The sequence below is a fragment of the Perna viridis genome, chromosome 4 (genome assembly GCF_037379345.1).
Source record: "Perna viridis isolate PV_CMFRI_1.1 ecotype Kerala chromosome 4, ASM3737934v1, whole genome shotgun sequence".
NCBI lineage: Eukaryota > Metazoa > Mollusca > Bivalvia > Mytilida > Mytilidae > Perna > Perna viridis.
The window spans coordinates 10776550-10794886 of record NC_142448.1 but is presented as its reverse complement, the minus strand read 5'-3'; the positions used below and the strand labels follow the sequence as shown (position 1 = coordinate 10794886).

The 18337-nt window shown below is 32.0% G+C and overlaps 1 protein-coding gene across 3 annotated transcripts in view; it reads left to right on the top strand.

Moving 5' to 3' along the window:
* The window catches only part of LOC148618819 (meiosis-specific with OB domain-containing protein-like), a 42763-nt gene that overhangs the window by 23383 nt on the left and 1043 nt on the right, over positions 1-18337 (top strand). The window contains exons 1-11 of one of the 3 annotated variants that reach the window (XM_088578076.1): positions 5-352; positions 6962-7019; positions 7698-7829; positions 8294-8369; positions 9633-9825; positions 10995-11095; positions 11559-11611; positions 12214-12309; positions 13306-13398; positions 16862-17015; positions 17802-18015. In XM_088578076.1, coding sequence (XP_088434202.1) covers positions 194-352; positions 6962-7019; positions 7698-7829; positions 8294-8369; positions 9633-9825; positions 10995-11095; positions 11559-11611; positions 12214-12309; positions 13306-13398; positions 16862-17015; positions 17802-18015 — 1329 coding nt within the window. In that variant the 5' untranslated portion in view covers positions 5-193. Of the gene's footprint in view, positions 1-4; positions 353-6961; positions 7020-7697; positions 7830-8293; positions 8370-9632; positions 9826-10994; positions 11096-11558; positions 11612-12213; positions 12310-13305; positions 13399-16861; positions 17019-17801; positions 18016-18337 lie in introns of those variants that run through there. The other 2 variants (XM_088578073.1, XM_088578075.1) reach the window with 2 other exon arrangements.

Genomic DNA, 18337 nt, shown 5'->3' with positions numbered 1-18337 from the left:
CAGACGCTTGAAGATTTCTGGTAATCAATTGCAACTGTCTCTGATCGCTCCGATTTTGCCTGTATGCTGCTTCTGGTTTCTATTTTAATGTTCTTTTAGTTGACATTACACATTTTATATCGTTTTAACTATTCGACACCATGCTGCACGTGCATTTTGCTTGGGTGTTCAAGCAGACGACACACTTTAAGAAATGGCTTGGTCATCCCAATTTTCAGACTTCAACAGTTTTGTGAACCAGGATAATGGAATAAACTTCCGAAGCAGAAATACAAATCCTCCCACAAAAATTAAATTTGAAAATTCTTTCATGAACATAGAAGAAATCCAGCTTGGTAACCATAGCATTGTTGTAAGTTTAGATAAAACCTTGTCCCATGAAAAGAAAAGGGATTTTATTAATCTGGTTGTCTGTAGGCATGAGACCACAGTTAATTTTCAAGTGCATTTCAATATACACATTTGAGCAGATTAAAAAAATTCCACTGGCGCAAACTGAATAAAACTTCTCTGGCCTAAAGATATGTACAAACAGGATTTTATATATAAATTGTAGAAAATTTTACCATCATTTTCTGAAATTAATATATATAATTTGGAGATGGGGTAAGCATGACAAATGAACTGAGTTAAAAGTCCTAAATTTTAACCTTCTTCCACTGAACCAAATCACAACTTTTAGTCAGAATTGATTAATGAAAAAAATCCCATGTAATTTTAACCTATTTTCTACCAATTAGAGGCAAAACTTCTGCAAATAAGTTTCCAGTAAAAATATGAAAAAATGTGGAAGGTACCTTCTACCAAAGTTGGAACTATATTCGTAAACGAAAACCAAGGGGAATTAATTGTGTTCTCGTACCTGTAGGCCTGGCTTACCCAATTATATACTAAAATAGATTTAAATACTAGGTTCTACTAGCTGACCTGCTGTGCTATATCAAAGAAAAATAGTGCAGTACAATGCCTCTCTGCTTTTCATTTTGTAATACAGTATAATTGACGGTAGTCTAAAATGTGTAACCCATACCATACCAACTTTTCCCCATACCAAAATACTATTTTGCCAATTTCTTCATTAATATGGAATAGGCATTGCCTATATCTGTGAGCACCGTGAGCTTTACCATACTTTTACCGTCTGCATGAGAATAGTAAAAGACATTAAAACTCTTTGGCACACAGGGATTGGGGATGGATGAAATTTTTTGTTTCGCAAGTGCAATATTTTTATTTATATTTAGCAGCAAGCAAAATCAATATTTTTATTTGAAAATCTGCCTTGTTAAAAAATGCGGATAAATGTTTTTTGTTTTTTTTTCAATGAATGAGTTAAAAAAAATGCTTTTTTTCCAAAAAATTGAACATTCATTTATTTTATTTTTTTTCAAAAAAGATCCCAGCCCCCAGTCCCCCTTTTCCCTTCGCTTTCAAAATGGTCAATGACTTTGTAACACTTCGCTAACTTTACAATTTTTAACTCTTCAGAAAATCTCCAGCAACATCCTTTTCAGTTTTCAGCTTTGATTTGTACAGATACCAGAAATATTGCAGTTCTCCTCAGATGGTGGGAATATTTTACACATATCATGTGACATAAACAATAATTGGATGCAACTGACAGCTGTAAATTCTGAAAAAGAAAACGATTGCCTTTTCTTTCTTAGAAAAGCTATGCTTCAATTTGGATGATACAATTGGAGTTATATTTTTTCTGAGGCGGATTAGGTTCTTGACAACAGCAACAGTGGAATAGCATAGATACATGTACTTACATCCACGCTTTTCCCAAACTTTTTAAAGACACATCAAATTCACTTCTTTTAATAAGTGAAAAAATTAGAACAGAAAACAGCTATCAGAAAAGATGAAGTTATTTTTACTGAAACATAATCTTAACCTATATATTTTTATTTGTTTGATTTAAGGAAACAATGAATTTTCTCAGTAAGGACAGTCACCTTTTTGTTACTGGCAGGACATGACTTTTTTTTTATTAGTATATTGGGGAACCTTAAGGAATATTAATATAGTACATGTAATAAATGTAGAGCTCACACCGCTTTGGGTGTTCACTGTTACTTGATATTTCCAGCTGGAAGTTAGTACACATTTAAAAATTACATGATGTCTAGGGTAGAATTTATGATTTAAAAATGTTTTTGAAAAAAAATTATTTTATTTGATTTTCTGCTTTCAAAGGTAAGAAATGTGTAACCAGAAATTCCCATACCCAAAATCTAAGCTGGTATTTTTATTATCTGTACAATTTTAATGCATATTTGCCATTAGACCATCATGATATTATCAAAATATTTATTGTTGATAAATTAAAATCGCATAAGACTCTGTTTATGAGACTTTCTTTTTCATCTTTGATAAGATCCTCTCCATTCTTTGTTGGTATGGAATTCAAACTCAATCGCCTCTTTTTTAAAACAATTTTAAATCTTTCAAAATTTTATCCAAAGGCAAAGTCTTTAAGTGAAGTTTTAACCTCTTACTGTGTTCAGAGAACGTAAAATTCGGATAAGAAAATGAAAATTAGTCAATTATTAGTAAAGAATTGGCAATAATAAAAATTTTGTCTATTGAAAAATAACATAAATTTCCCATGTGCATATTGTTTATTGCGTGAAGTGCAATAAACAAAATATGCACTTTGAAAATTTATGTTATTTTTCAATAGACAAAATTTTTATCATAGCCAATTCTTCTAAATTAATTTTAAAAAATATTTTTATCTTTAAACATGAGAAAAGTAGCTCTGAATTTAGGTAAATAGGGGTGTGTCAATATTTTTTTCTCCATTGAGATATAACAAAATTATTTTAACCAATCAGATTACAGTATTTATCTCAAATTAATTTATTTTGGTTTGGTAACACATTTTAGACCTTTTGAAATCAAAAAACCGATCAAAAAAGAAGTATAATGAATATTGCCCATCCCATGCAAATTTAGCATAATGATGAATAGTTTAGCAAAACATTATTTGGGTACAGGGAAAAGTTGGTACAGGTTATATATTTTAGACCCTATTATGAATTACATTTACTGTGATCATGGCATATTATTAAAACATGCTGATCTCATTGGTTGATTCTGTTAATTAGAAATGATATTTCAAGAGTCAATGAATTGCATTTATATCTATACAAGAATACAAGTTTATTTGACCAATTATTTTGGACGCTAAATGAGCAAGTACAGCACAGTAGTGATTGAAGACATTCAACAAAATGGCACCAATATTACAACAATCGTTCAAAACGTAGCTATTAAGTACCATTCTGTGTAAGAATCAGGCAATGGATGGCACATCATATTTCTCAATTTGGTCTTTTTTGCCACAAATATATTCAATACATCTAGAAAACAACTGAACAGCTATTTAAATTTATACTGGAGCATCTGTGACATAGGTATTTTTTGACTGCTTATATAAGGAAAAAGTGTGGGAAATTTTCCAGCCATTTTTATATAGTGCATTTCACCAAAATTTGACCTATCATTATCTTAAAAAGGCAAATTTACAAACACTTTGATGGTTATTTCTGGAGGTTAGCAGGTATAAATACTTGAATATTGCAATAAAATCTCTGTGTTTTTCCTTCATGTGCCTCACCTTATACACATTTTGCCTGATTCTTAGATGGAGAAGTACTTAAATATGCTTTAAGTAATAAAGCTATGACTTAAATAGTGTTTCTTTAGATAGTCTTTGACTTCAGGAACATACACAAGTGATTAAGAATATCTATGTTTTCACAGTTCAAGGTCCAAAACATTATTTTTGAAAGATCGTAGGGATTGAAAATTATTATTAGATTCACAGATCAGATCATGTAATTTTTATCTATTACTTTATACTTAATAAGTGCAGTTATGAAAAAGATGAACTTCATCAACTTCATGTTTGTTCTGTCTATCTACAAATTTGACCAGTTAAGGGTGTTATAGGTCATGCTTTTTACCAAATATCTATATGTACTGTTTTTAGATTTTACTTTGTGTTTTAGATTAGAGATAATTTAGAGCAAGATTTGTATTAATTCCTTCCTGGAGTTTTCAAGATATCAAACATAAGAGAAAAGTGTGTATTGCATTTCTCAAATTTAATTAAATGTAACAGAAACAGTGTCCTGAGCACAGACTCTTTGATACAGATGAAATAAAATAAGAGAAATATGTTGAATGTAATTACAAGAATTGAATGTTTAATTTTTAGCTCACCTGGCCAAAGGCCAGGTGAGCTATTGCCATCACTTGGGGTCCGTCGTCATTGTTAACAATTTTTTAAAACTCTTCTCCTCTGACACTGTGTGACCAATTGGAACCGATCGGGTATGAATGTTCTTTGGGGTATCCTGCATAGAACTGATGGGGGGATTTTTGATCCATTGTAAAACATGGCCGCCGTTACTAAAAATAGAACATAGGGGTCAGACAGTTTTTCGCTTATATCTCCAAAACTGATAGGTTTAGTCAAATTCTGACATGGGTGAAAGTCCATTGTGTGTTAAATATGAGGAGGTCTAATTGTGGTCAAATTTTCGTTTTGCTCCATTGAGCCATATTGGAGTTATTGTCCTTTTTTACGTTTTTTTGCTATTATTAATGTTATTTCTTTCAAAAATCTTATCCTCTGACACTATTTGACCAATTGGAACCAAACTTGAGATGAATGTTCCTTGGGGTATTCTGCATAGATCTAATACTGAGATTTTTAATCCACCTAAAAACATGGCTGCTGTGTTGAAAAATAGAACATAGGGGGTCAGACAGTAAGTTTTTACATATATCTCCAAAAACCTTAGGTTTATTCAAATTTTTACTGGATGAAAGTATTTAGCATGATGAGATCTATATTTGGTCAAATTTTTGTTTTAGTCCATTTAGCCATGTTGGAGTTATTGCCCTTTGTTATGTTGTTTTGCTATTTTTCAATGTTATTTCTTTCAAAAATCTTCTCCTCTGACACTATTTGACCAATTGCAACCAAACTTGGTATGAATGTTTCTTTGGGTATCTTGCATAGAAGTGATGTTGGGATTTTTGATCTGTCAAAAAACACAGCTGCTGTTACTAAAAATAGAACATAGAGGTCAGACAGTAGTTTTTCACATATATCTTCTTGAGTCATAATTGTTGGGCAACTTCTTGATAAATTTACTGCATTTGAAAAGCAAAATTTAACCAAGTGAGTGTTGTTTATGTTTCAACAGCATCCAAAAGTGTTGTCTAGTTACACATTTTTGTCAGGCCAAATAAAAAAAAAATGTGTGGTTCTGGTCACCTCTTAAAAGAAGGATTGGTAGGTTGGAATATTGTTATCTTTACTTTTACTTTTTTTTAACAATTCACAAGATTGGCTTGTAATGTCGCTTAATCTTGCAAGATGAACACCATGGTTTTCATTGAAAACGTTATTTACAATAACTGATCACTAGACAATCATCACAAACAGGAATGAAATATCAACAGACTTTCAGTTATTTCATGGCCTTAGCTGCAAGCAAGTGCGCTGCCATTGTAGTTATATTGTAAATACCAAATCTGGTCACGAGAAATTATGAGAAAAATCTGGATTACGGGTACCCAGAGTGGGATGGTTGGTCGTATTTTTGTTATTTTACATATACTTTTTTTATTTTGGCAAAAAAAAATCTTGGGCCATTAGGGTGACTGGAACCACACATAATTTTTTTATGTGGTCTTATGAAGCCCTAGTAAACACTTCATTGAAAATTTTGTATGGTCAACCCTTAACACACCTATGAAACATCAAAAATAAAACATTCAATTAAATAATTGTAATTTCAACCGTGTGCACTACAGAAGGGGGCCTAGTGTGATATGAGATCAGGAAAGACATTATTTTTTATGCCCCTGCAACGATAAGTTGGGGGCATATTGTTTTAGCCCTGTCCGTCCGTCTGTAATTCTGTCCGTAATTCTGTCCGTCCCATAAGTTTTCCACACTTTTTTTGAAAATCCTTGAAGATATTGAACTAATTTTTTGTATATGAGTCTTTCATGATTAGTTACAGATCGAGTTAAAGTTTCGTTCCGCCACGCTGAGTTTTACCAAAATTATGGGCCCTAGACTTAAAAAATTCCATGGAAATAACAGTTTTCCGTACTTTTTTTGGAAACCCTTAAAGATATTGAACTGATTTTTTGTATGTGAGTCTGTCATGATTAGTTACAGAATGAGTTAAAGTTTCGTTCTGCTACGCTGAGTTTTACCTAAAAGATGGGCCCTGGACTAAAAATTTCATGGAAATAACAGTTTTCCACACTTTTTTGGTAAACCCTTGAAGATATTGAACTGGAGTCTGTCATGATTAGTTACAAATTGAGTATAAGTTTCATTCTTCTACGCTGAGTTTTACCAAAATAATGGGCCCTGCACTTTAAAAATTGTATTGAAATAATAGTTTTTCGCTTTTTTTTGTAAATGCTTGAAGATATTTGACTGATTTTTGGTATGTGAGTCTGTCATGATTAGTTACAGATTGAGTTAAAATTTCGTGCAGCTATGCTGAGTTTTACTCAAAACCACATGCGGGGGCATCATTTGTGTCTCACAGACACAATAACACATCTGACAAAGTGCTTTTTACAATTATGAGTTATGATATAGCTGTATGAAGGTTAAATGCGGGGGCATCACTTTATCTAGTTTTAAATGAGTGTTTTATGGGGTGGTTATCAATTGCAAAAACATTATTTACTTTTATGAATATAGGACACCTATCTCTTATTTGCAACCCGTCCTACACCACTAAGTTAAATGAAATGTTCACACAATCTTTATTACATATTCCCATTATGCTTCTTTATTTTCTAATTTGAGGGAAAGGTAGTGTGATATCCCTTAGAAAGCTTTGCTCAGTTTTTCTAGTTTAGCCCATATTTTCTTCTTTTATCAACTGATTTTATTAATGTTTTTTAGAATGTGTTGGGACTAGTTCTTTCAAAGGAGGAACCAAGGTCTGTCCAGAGTCGTAAAAGTATGTATACACACAACTTGCATTGAGACAGAACAATGACTGTTTTTCTCTTATATATTAAAGGTATTGCATCCCACTCTGTATGTTCAAACATTAAGTTGTTCCTGTTTAATTTTCTTCCTTTTTACAGAATTAAACAGAGGTAAAATTAGAAATGATAATTGTTTTGTTTACGAGCTTCTCAAATTTTTTTTAAGAAATAACATAAACTTAAAAAAAAAAGACAGTCAGCTTCATCATGTATTATAGTATAATAATTGTTTAATAAGGACACATATTTTTTTAGAAACAAGAGCACCATTTTATGATTCATAGCAATATTTATGGAAAAAAAACACTCAGTGTCTAAAAATTATTTTGTCATATGCTCTGTGTTTTTCTATCTTTATTAGTGAATCACTCAACCTACTGCCATGCAAAAAATGACAGTCCTTGAATAAACAAATCAAGCTACAAATAGTAAAGACTTGTTGAATTATGAAATATGGATAAATTTAAAGAGCATTGATGATTGCACAGAGTATTCTATGTATGAAATGATGATCTTTCAGGAATAGTGTTTCTCAAATAACTGACTGGTTATGCAAATGTGATACAGAGAATTGTACACTAAAAATTCTATTTCATATTTCATAATTGTATGACAAAAAATTTTGAACTCAATGCTTTATTTTAAAGATGCTGGAGTAGAGAGATATGTACTGAATTTCACCATTAGAGATTCACCTCTTTATTTTGTCCATGTCTCTTTCTGGGGAAAGGAGCGATATGTCAAGGAATTGACTGAAAAGTACCATATTGGAGATATAGGTATAAATTAAAAAGTCAAAGGCTTAAAATCAAATCAATGTCTACCTAGCTACATCATATGTTCTTATATGAATTTTACCCAATAATAAGCAGATATCAACAGAATGTTCAATAGCACCAAATAGTCTAATTTCAGAAGTAACATGGTTTGTGATTGGATAAAAAATTTCTGTTATCATCTCATAGACCAAATTTTGTAATGACTATGATGTCTTCAAACTTTTTTAAATGATTTTCTTATTCAATTTTGGTACTTAAATTAAAATTATAAGGAATGACTGTTATATTTTTTGGTCTATTTGAAATAACCTCAATGGCCATGCTACACAGGTTATTTTGTGTGCACTACATGATTGAGTTTATTTCTTAATAAATCAAAAAATATAACAGTGATTCCTTAAATAATTTTTACTACACTTGGGCATAAGGCTAGTGGCTAAAATAGAATATTTTTTTTTTTACAGTTAGTTTGTCAAATATTCAGGTACTGTCAAAGTCACAAGATGGAAGTGATGAAAAGTACAGATCAGCTACCCCAGTGTAAGAAAACTACCTCAGTCATATATTTTACTTCATTATACCCTCCGCTTGAAAAGTGGGGGATATATAGTGATGGGGGTACCCCACTGTCATTTCATCCATGCGTCTGTTTGTCATTCCATCCATAACAAATGTTTCTGTCACAGATTTCTTGGCTTCTACTTGAGGGAATGATAAGATAATTGATATATGGCATAAGCAAGATGATTTGTACTGTTTCCCCCCCTTTTAAGCTTTCTGGGTCATCTACTTTCTATTTCTGAGTAACTTAACAATTTTGTACATGTGCAATATTGGGGCATTTTCCATCACAGATTTCTTAGCGCCCATTGGAAGGAATGATTAGTTTTTTTAGTATATGGCTTAAGCATGATGACTTGTACCTTGTCTCCCCTTTACAGCTTTCTAGGTCATCTACTTCCTGATTTTCAAGCAACTTAGAATTTTTGCAAGTGTGGTTTTTGGAAATTTTCTGCCACAAATTTCTCAGCACCCATTAAAAGAAATGATTAGAATTTTGTTATATGGCTTAAGCATGATGATTTGCACTGTGTCTCCCCTTTAGAGCTTTCTAGATAATCTACTTCCTGTTTTCGAATGACTTAGAATTTTTACATGTGTGGCATTGGGATATTTTCATTAGCGGATTTCTCATTACCTATGGGAAGGAATGATCAGATGTTTTGTGATATAGTGATTAGATGAGCTTTTAAGATATTTCTATATTCAAATGACAGCTTTGTAAACAAATACTATTTAATTCCTTTAAAATTTCTGTTATTGCCAAGAAACCATGAAGCCACTGAGGACTTTTTAAACACTTCAAAAGTTACATGTACATAGCATTTTTTTAATAAAATAAGAATGGCTTTGGATAATATGTCAAAGAGACAATGACCCAACTAGGTTAAAAAAATATCAAAATTTTATTGACACTTTTAATCCCCAAAAATCTGGGTTTTTTTGTTTTTGTTTCTGTACCTAGCCTAGAATTGAAATTTTTGTGTATGTGGTCATTTTTTGGGGAGCATGGAGTACAGCTTTAGTTAGCATTGCAGTCACAGTTTTTCTTATTTTGTTTATATTTAGTATTCCTAAACCCTTTGACACCGCTGGGCAGTTATGATACATTGGAATATTTATTTCGAAGGTACACATAGATCTACTTCACAACTTTAGAGTTTTAGATTGATTTTTTTCTCTTTCCTCAGGAAGGCAACATTCCCACAACAAACGAAATAATTCTGCCTCCATATTTTGTAGACCCTTCAATCTTTGTGGAAGTGAGAACCATTCCAGTATTGACTGGTATAATGGACCATGCAGTGGAAGTCTCTCGGGACTACAACATATTCCTGTTAAAGCTACAAATGATTTTTACACTTTGGAAGATATTACAGCCAATGGCCAAGGTCTTCATGGTGAACATGTCAATATACTTTGTGTTATCAGAAAGGTATATTAAAATCATTCTTCAAGTAATAATGAAGTTTACAAGGATATGATTTAACGGATGCACTGATTTGTTTTTTTTTATCTGTAATTACTGTAGTTACATTTCTTTAATTTTAATTTACTTCTGAGTTTCCTGTGTGTTTCTACATATGATTAATGACCTTTAATTATTTAGGAATTGTTATCGTCATTATGAAAGAAAGAATGTAGTCTTCTATTAAAGTGTTACTTTACTTCTTTGGGTTGAAAATCTACCTGTTCATCACACATATGAACACAATACTTATGGAATTGATCAGTTTCTGTTTAAATTTTAAAGGGTGGTAGGATACCATTTTTATGTTAGAACTGTCATAATTGCGAAGCAAATTTTTTGTCATTTCCTCTATGGGAACTTGTGCCACTGTGACATCTATGCAATACTGCCTGCACAAAGTCCAGCACCCTAGACCACTCAATCAGCTAGGCTATATAAAATATAGCTTTCACTGGCCAGGTCATTCTTCCTAGTAGGACACAATGTATGGTAGTAAGTGACAGCATATCTAGGTGTTGTTATGTAGAATAGAAGATCAAATTAACAATACATGTCACAACAAATCAATATTATACAAACGTCTCAGAATGTGATGAATCTATTCCCTACACTGATCCATCGGATCAAATTAATACAGGGAAGATGATGTGAGCATAGAAGGGTCTAAAAAATTTCCAACAATGTTAGAACTGTCAAATTTGCAAAGCAAATTTTTTGATGTCACATTCTGAGACTTGTATAATATTTGTTGTGACATGTATCATTAATTGTATCCTCTATCCTACATAACAACACCTAGTTGAGCTTTCACATACTACCATACATTGTGTGCTAAGTTACAGCCCAAGATTAATCCTACAAGGAGGAATGACCCAGCAAGCAAAAGTTACATTTTATATAGCCTAGCTGGCCTAGTGGTCTAGGGTGCTGGACTTTGTGCAGGCAGTTTTGGCTTAGATGTCACAGCAGTATGAATAATCATTCATTTAGAAAATCGTTTACTACATAATTCTCTTTTTAAGATTCAGCTGAAAACCTGCAAGTTGATGGAAATGCTATGATAAACAAGTTGAAAAAAACTTTAGCATAATATTGATAATCTTATGGATAAAGTTTGGAATTTGGAATTTTAGATTGGCCAAGTCAAAGATCTGAAGACAAGAACTGGAAGGCAAATAAAGAGATGTGAATTGAGAATTCTTGATGAAACATGTTCTTCATTTGGTTTTATACTGTGAGTTTTGTAGTCTTATTTCAATCTCCCTAAACAATACACCAAAAGGGTAATAAATTTGGTTTGCTATTTTGATCATTTTAGGTGAATTTTTGTTTCCTTTGTATTGTTAGTTTAATTAAAAGAAATCTAGTTATTGTTGATGGGAGGTAACTCTGCATTTTTTAATTAGGAAAAGGGATTGTTGATGGGGTTTACTACAGGTGTTCATCAACCTGGCTTAAGATCTAAATGATGACACAGTGAGGTAAATTTTATCAATGGAATATTGAATACAAAAAATGTAACCTTGAACATATGTTTGTTTGGTTTTTTTTTCAGATAAGGTTTTAAGATAAAATTTGATTTACCTTGATATGAAGGGACCTTTATTTTAATGGTTAGTTATTTCAAACTTTAGTAACTACCAGATAAATTTAGTATAATAAAAGCAAGCTGAGCAGTTATGTATTTTTTTTTTCAGATGGGACAAAGAATTAATAGATCTAGCTTTGACATGGACTCCATTGGAGACAGGTATCAAAGATAATGTTTTATATTTTAAAACTTAGTGTAAATATTTCAGTTAAAAAAAAACAATGCTAAATTTACCTGAGAAAAAAATGCTTAAATATTTTGTACTGGTTATGATGCAAATATATGTACAATACATGGATATTGCCGGAAAATATTAAATTTATCTGATGAGGTTTAGGAACATTCAGATTGAGAGATTTTGCAGAGCTAATCTGATGGTTTCGGAGCTAGTACAGGTAGATATATTGATATTATCTGCAATGTTCATGTATTGTTTTTATCTTGCAACCACATTTTCTAATTAAAACATGTGAAATCTGGCAAATATAGCAGCAATCTTTTGAGCACAGCTTTTGGTGCCTGCACCTTTAAACTTGGCCCTGTGTTTATTTTTGTGCAAAATATGGTTGCTTTGTTAGGGAATTTTAAAAGTATGTCCGAGCTATCCATTGTCACTTTTAAAATATCTTTTTACTATGTAACATAAATAACATTAAAATGAAAAATGCAGTGGGGGAAAATTTACCCTGTGTCAACCATATCATAGGATCAGCCTGATATTACATGAAAAGCCTCTTCAATATTATTCTTCTTTTTTGTAGTTTTGTTTGTTGCTGATGTGAAAGTGACTTATGATAACTTTAGATCAACAATGATAGCTACTGCTGATTCTAAAACCATTGTGACTGTTAATCCAGGTTCTTTTCTTCATTAGATATCTATTTTAGTTGTCAATTTTTTAAGAACAGACTAAATTCTTTAAAAAATTGTAACTGATTACTTCAATGAATATCTTTGCATCTGTCTATCTGTCCCTTCTTTTTCACAGCAACTTTGTGGTCACAACACCTCCAAAACCACATATCAGATTTCTTCCAAATTTTATAGGATTTATTGTTATGTAGTGTAAATTTTCAGACTATTTCGATTGGACAATTTCTGTAGAAGTAATGGGACACACTATATTTACTTATAATATTTTCAAGATTTCTCAATATTAGACCTTGTGGAGTTGATCTGAAACTTAAACCACTCGGTTTTATTCCTTCCATGTATTAGTAGGATGTTTTATATTGATTTGAAGTGTAGATATCAGTGGCAGATGTAGAAATTTTGAAGGGTGGAGTTGGCAAGGGGGTCGGATGGCTTGGATCTAGTGCATACCTTTCAACCATTTTGGTTTTAAACAGTTTTTTAGGAGTATATGAGTTTCCCCATCAAGTAATTGGTCTTGTACATGCATCTTTTCTAAAACTGATTGTCAGATTTTTTTTTCATAGTGTTATGAAGATATTCCTACTAAATATTTTGATAAAAAACAATTTTTGTAGGTTATGGAACTTAGACTTTTTTCAATACTTCCAAATCATGGAAGACTGAGAATGCATCTACTCACCGGTAATTGCTTATAAACTGTGTATTTATTGCCTCCATTTTCTGTAGAAAATATTGTAAGAAATTTAGATTTGCATGACATACTTGCCACAGTTTTGATCACATTTTTTAGGAGTTTCTGGACATCAGTAACGCCAACAATCGTATCAACAGTGGGGGTTCATATGACCACATGTAACAATTTTGTTTTAAATTGCCTTAAACACTTGGATATAACTATGCTGTTTGTGATGAAATATTTCTTCACCATTCTGTTAAAAGAATTGCTTAAAAATTTATTATCTTCAATGTTGTTTTAGACACACTAGAAGCTCAGAGTTTGTACCTGTTTGCACATTCTCAGAAATTTGTTGATTCTGATGAAAGTACTTCCACAAAAGCTGACCCAAGCTGTAAGTAGTTATTACATTAAGATTTAATGTAATTTCTAAAGTGGAATAAAAATTATGTGTATAATTGGATGTTTTGTTTTGTTTGTTGTTTTTTTTTTCATACAACAATGCATTTATTATACCCCAGCAAACAAAATTAGGTGGGTATATAGGAATTACACTGTCTATTTAAGTGCAACTCCTACTATACCGTTCAAGGGATTTTAATGAAATTTCATAGGAAGGTTGGATGTCATATGTAGATACGCATGAAGGAATATACTTACTGTTTGGGGAATCCAAAAGGAGATAACAATATTTGAGGTTTTTACATAAAACATTTAACTTTATTTGAAGTTTGGGTATTCTCTTTCTGAGTTTGTTTACAGTATTTTTTGTTTTATTATTTGCTTTAAGAGTTCATACATTAATGTACAACTGCTGTTAGCTATAGAATGATTTAAAATAGTGGGCTTGAAAATAGTTCCTTAAAATGAAGACTTCATATTGTCCAGCAAAAATTTTACTTTAAGACAAAACTTTCGTTTCCTAAATGGTGAGTGCCATTACCCACAAAATCAATTCCAGTCTTCTTTATGTGATATGGAACCTTGTGGTATAATTTCATAGAAGTCAGTTAAATTGCAAATATTGTCTGAAAATTTGGCCTGTTTTTACCTCTTATTCCTGTATGGTTTGAACCATAACCCAAAAAAATTAATGTCAACCTTCCTTTATACTTGTGTCGCCTGAGGCAGTAGCAGGCCTAGGAGTTGGGACACTATATCTGTCCGTCTGTTTGTCCATACGTAATACTTCAGAAATTCCTGAAACTCGGTATGTAGCAAGAACACCATGTTTTGTTGTGCATTTTATCAGGAAATTTTGATTTTCTTATTTACCATATTGGAGTTAATCCCCTTTGAACTTAGACATTTATCATAAATCATTATGTGTCAGCTTGTCATCACAACTCCTCTAAAACTACCCACAGAATTTCAGTAACATGGTACATAGCAAGAATATCATATGTAGTTGTGCATATTATGAGGAAATTTTGATTGTCTAATCATTATGGGAGTTATGTTCCTTTGTACTTAGATATTTACTGAAAATTATCATGTATCAGCTTGTAAATGCAACTCCTCTAAAACTTGGTATGTAGCAAGAACCAAGAACACTATATGATGTGCATATTATCAGAAAAGTTTGATTCACTAATTTGAATGGGAATTATGTTCCGTAGTTTTGTTTATCCCTCCTTAACACTTTTTTTGTCGCGATTTCCTCAGCAACTATGACTTACAGCTGCAGTGTAAGGCAGGTCCAGACATCGATTGGTCTAGCTTGTTTTGGTATGGAACCTTGTGATACAGTATCATTTGGTTCTATACCCTAATAATAAAGTTACTGGCTGGAAACAAGAAAGTACTAGTTATTGCCCCTTTTTTGCCCGTATTTTTTGTGGTATGGCACTTTGCAATACAATTTCATAGATATCCATCTAAGGATCTTTTTTTTTATCTCACCTGGCTGAAGGCCATGTAAGTTGTTGTCATCACTTTGTGTCCTTTCAACAACATCCTCATCTTCAACAATTTTTCAAAACTCTTCCCTCTGACACTACTTGACCATTTGGAACCAAACTTGGTATGAATGTTTCTTTGGGTATCCTGCATAGAAATGATGTGGGGATTTTGATCGGTCTTAAAACATGGCCCCTGTTATTAAAAATAGAACATAAGGGTCAGACAGTAGTTTTTCGCATATATCTCCAAAACCGTTAGGTTTAGCCAAAGTTTGACAATGATGGAAGTGTTAAGCATGATGAGATCTGTTTGTGGTAAAATTTTCATTTTAATCTGTGAAGCCATGTTGGAGTCACTGCCCTTTTTCAAGGATTTTTGCTATTTCAATATTTAATGTTATTTCTTTCAAAAATCTTTTCCTCTGACACAACTTGACCAATTGAAACCAAACTTGGTATGAATGTTCCTTGAGGTATCCTGCATATAATCGATGTGGGGATTATTTATCCATAGGAAAACATGACGGCCATTACTTAAAATAGAACATAGGGGTTAGACAGTAGTTTTTTGCATATATCTCCTAAATCATTAGGTTTAGACAAATTTTGACTTTGGTAAAAGTGTTCAGCATGATAAGATCTATCTGTGTTTTTTTATGATATTTTTAATGTTATTTCTTTAAAAAAATCTTTTTCTCTGACACTACTATTAATTGAAACCAAACTTACTTTCTTGGGATATCCAGCATAGAACTGATTTGGGGATTTTTGATCCATCAAAAAACATGGCAGTCATTACTAAAAGTAGAATATAGGGGTCAGACAGTAGTTTTTTGTATATCTCTCCAAAATCGCTATGTTTAGCCAAATTTTGACTGGGTAAAAGTGTTCAGCATGATGAGATATATCTGGTGAAATCGTCATTTTAATCTGTGAAGCCATGTCAGAGTTATTGCCCTTTTTTGATGGTTTTTTTTGCCATTGTTAATGTTGTTTCTTTAAAAAAAAATCATCTCCTCTGACACAACTGGACCAATTGAAACCAAACTTGGTAAGAATGTTCCTTAGGGTATTTTTTCATGGAACTGATGTAGGGATTTTTGATCAGTGGAAAAACAAGGCTGCTGTTACTAAAAATAGAACTAAGTTTTTCTCATATATCTCCAAAACCGTAAGGTTTAGCCACATTCTTTCAATTGCTGAAATGATCCTTATTATAAGGCCCACAAAAGTTTCCAGGGATCAAAGTTGTCTGACAACTTCATGTAAGAGTTATTGCCCTTGAAAGGTGAAAAATGACATTTTTTTTACAGTTTTCAGCAAATATCTTGAAAACTATGATAGATAAAATGAAACTTTGAGTTTCTAAACTGATCTTTATTGATAAGGCCTACAAACGTTTGTGGCGATCAAAGTTTTCTGATGACTCCTTGTTAGAGTAATTGCCCTTGAAAGGCCAAAAAATATATTTTGTTGGCAGTTTTCAGCCAACATCTTGAAAACTTTAATAGTTAGAATAAAACTTTCAATTGATGAGATGTTTCTTATGATAAGTCCTACCAAAGTCTTCTTGAGTCAAAATTGTTAGATAGCTCTTTGTTAGAGTTATTGCCCTTGAAAGACAACAAAATAGCCAGGTGAATGATTCAGGCTCCTGGGAGCCTCTTGATTGACTTACCACAGCTTTTGATTAAGCTTGCCAGAACCATAATGTCTGCTTTGTGAACTTGAAAAATCCTTTGGAAATTTCAAATTTTCTTTTTGCCAAACAGAAAGTCGACCATTTAAAATCTCTTTTACTCACAAAACACAAAAAAATTACCAGCCTAAATAAACATAACTTTAAAAAGGTGCTTTCACATTTTCTTTCGAAAAAAAGGTGTGAAATTTTGTTGTTGTTTGTTGTTTTTGTTGTTTTTGTTTTTGTTTTTTTTATATTAAACTGTTTAATTCCAGTGGATACAATAACAGATATATATGACATTGGATTGATAAAACAGTTGATGTCTGACATGTCAAACCAATGGAAACAGACACAGTATGGCATCACATACGCCTTTTTGACCCAATTCAATCTTGATTCAGAACATAGAGGTGTTCTCAGATACAGGTGGTAAGATTACTTCTGTGTTGTAAGTAGTTGTGTTTTTGTAAATATTAATTTTCACAATTTTTTTATTTGCAATACAAACAATCAAAAAGATTTCATACAAGTATTTATGAATATTATTGCAAGGACATAAATGCACATAATGGCTTAAACCTGTGATTAATTAGAAATGAAAATTTATTAAATTTATTGTGTTACAAAATAACTATGAAATAACTGATGTACACATGTATTATGAATTATAATATATCAACATGTACAAAAGAAAAGTTATGATGCGTTTATATGAGCTATATATTTTATAGTGAATATATATATATATTGAAAAACAGCTGTTTTAGATTACTTTAATTCCATTATAAATTTAATAGAGAACAATTTCCACATGAAAATGTATTTTCTGTGATGATTTGAAACTGTTAACCTCAAAAGGTCCATGTTCATGACCATGGCCTACTTCAACAACGCAAGAGGGTGGAATTCTCTACCGTGGCACCAAGTCAGAAAATAGCTTGCCAGACAACCTCTAGCACTGCTGGAGTAGCCCATGCCCCATATGTTAATCTCTATAACCATTATAAGAATACTCAGCATACACAACTAACCAAAGGAAACTTTACATTAGTGTTGGAAAAATGCAATATACTTTCTTTGGAAATAATACATATTTGAATTTGAACACAAAGATAAACCAATGGAAAGAAATCATTGTTAAGCAAAGAGCCTCTAGTTTTTAAGATAGCATGAGATTTTATAAGTATAATACATGAAAATATATTTTCACAGTGAGAAATGCAGAGAAGCAGTTCAAGAAGAGAAGGGATATCTGTGTTCTAATGTTGAGTGTACAGAGGGAGCACTTGCTATGTTTGATAACTCTACCATTCATAAATTACCAGTAACAGAATTTGCTGTTCCTGTGGCCATATCTGACCACAAAGGGACCTTAGAACATTGTTTTCTTGATGGACTAGTTATGGAAAGCTTATTAGGGATGAAGGTAGTATAAATGATTTTCTCATCTGACACTAACTTAGAAAGTCATTGTTTAAAATTAGGAAGCCACACATTTTGAAAGAGAACTTTGTTAGTTGTTTAGTTCTGCTATTTACTTAGATTCCATTGTAAATGAAAATCTTCCTACACTTTACTGTGTACAGTTGATCAAAATTCTGCTCCACAGAAGTACCAGTAGTACAGATTATATTTTATGCTTTTGCAGACTTTTGGCCTGCAAGTTTTCAGCCTTCATAAATGATGTTTCAGTTTATAGGCCTGTATAATTACATTATATACATTTTTTTTCAGAAATGCTTAAATAG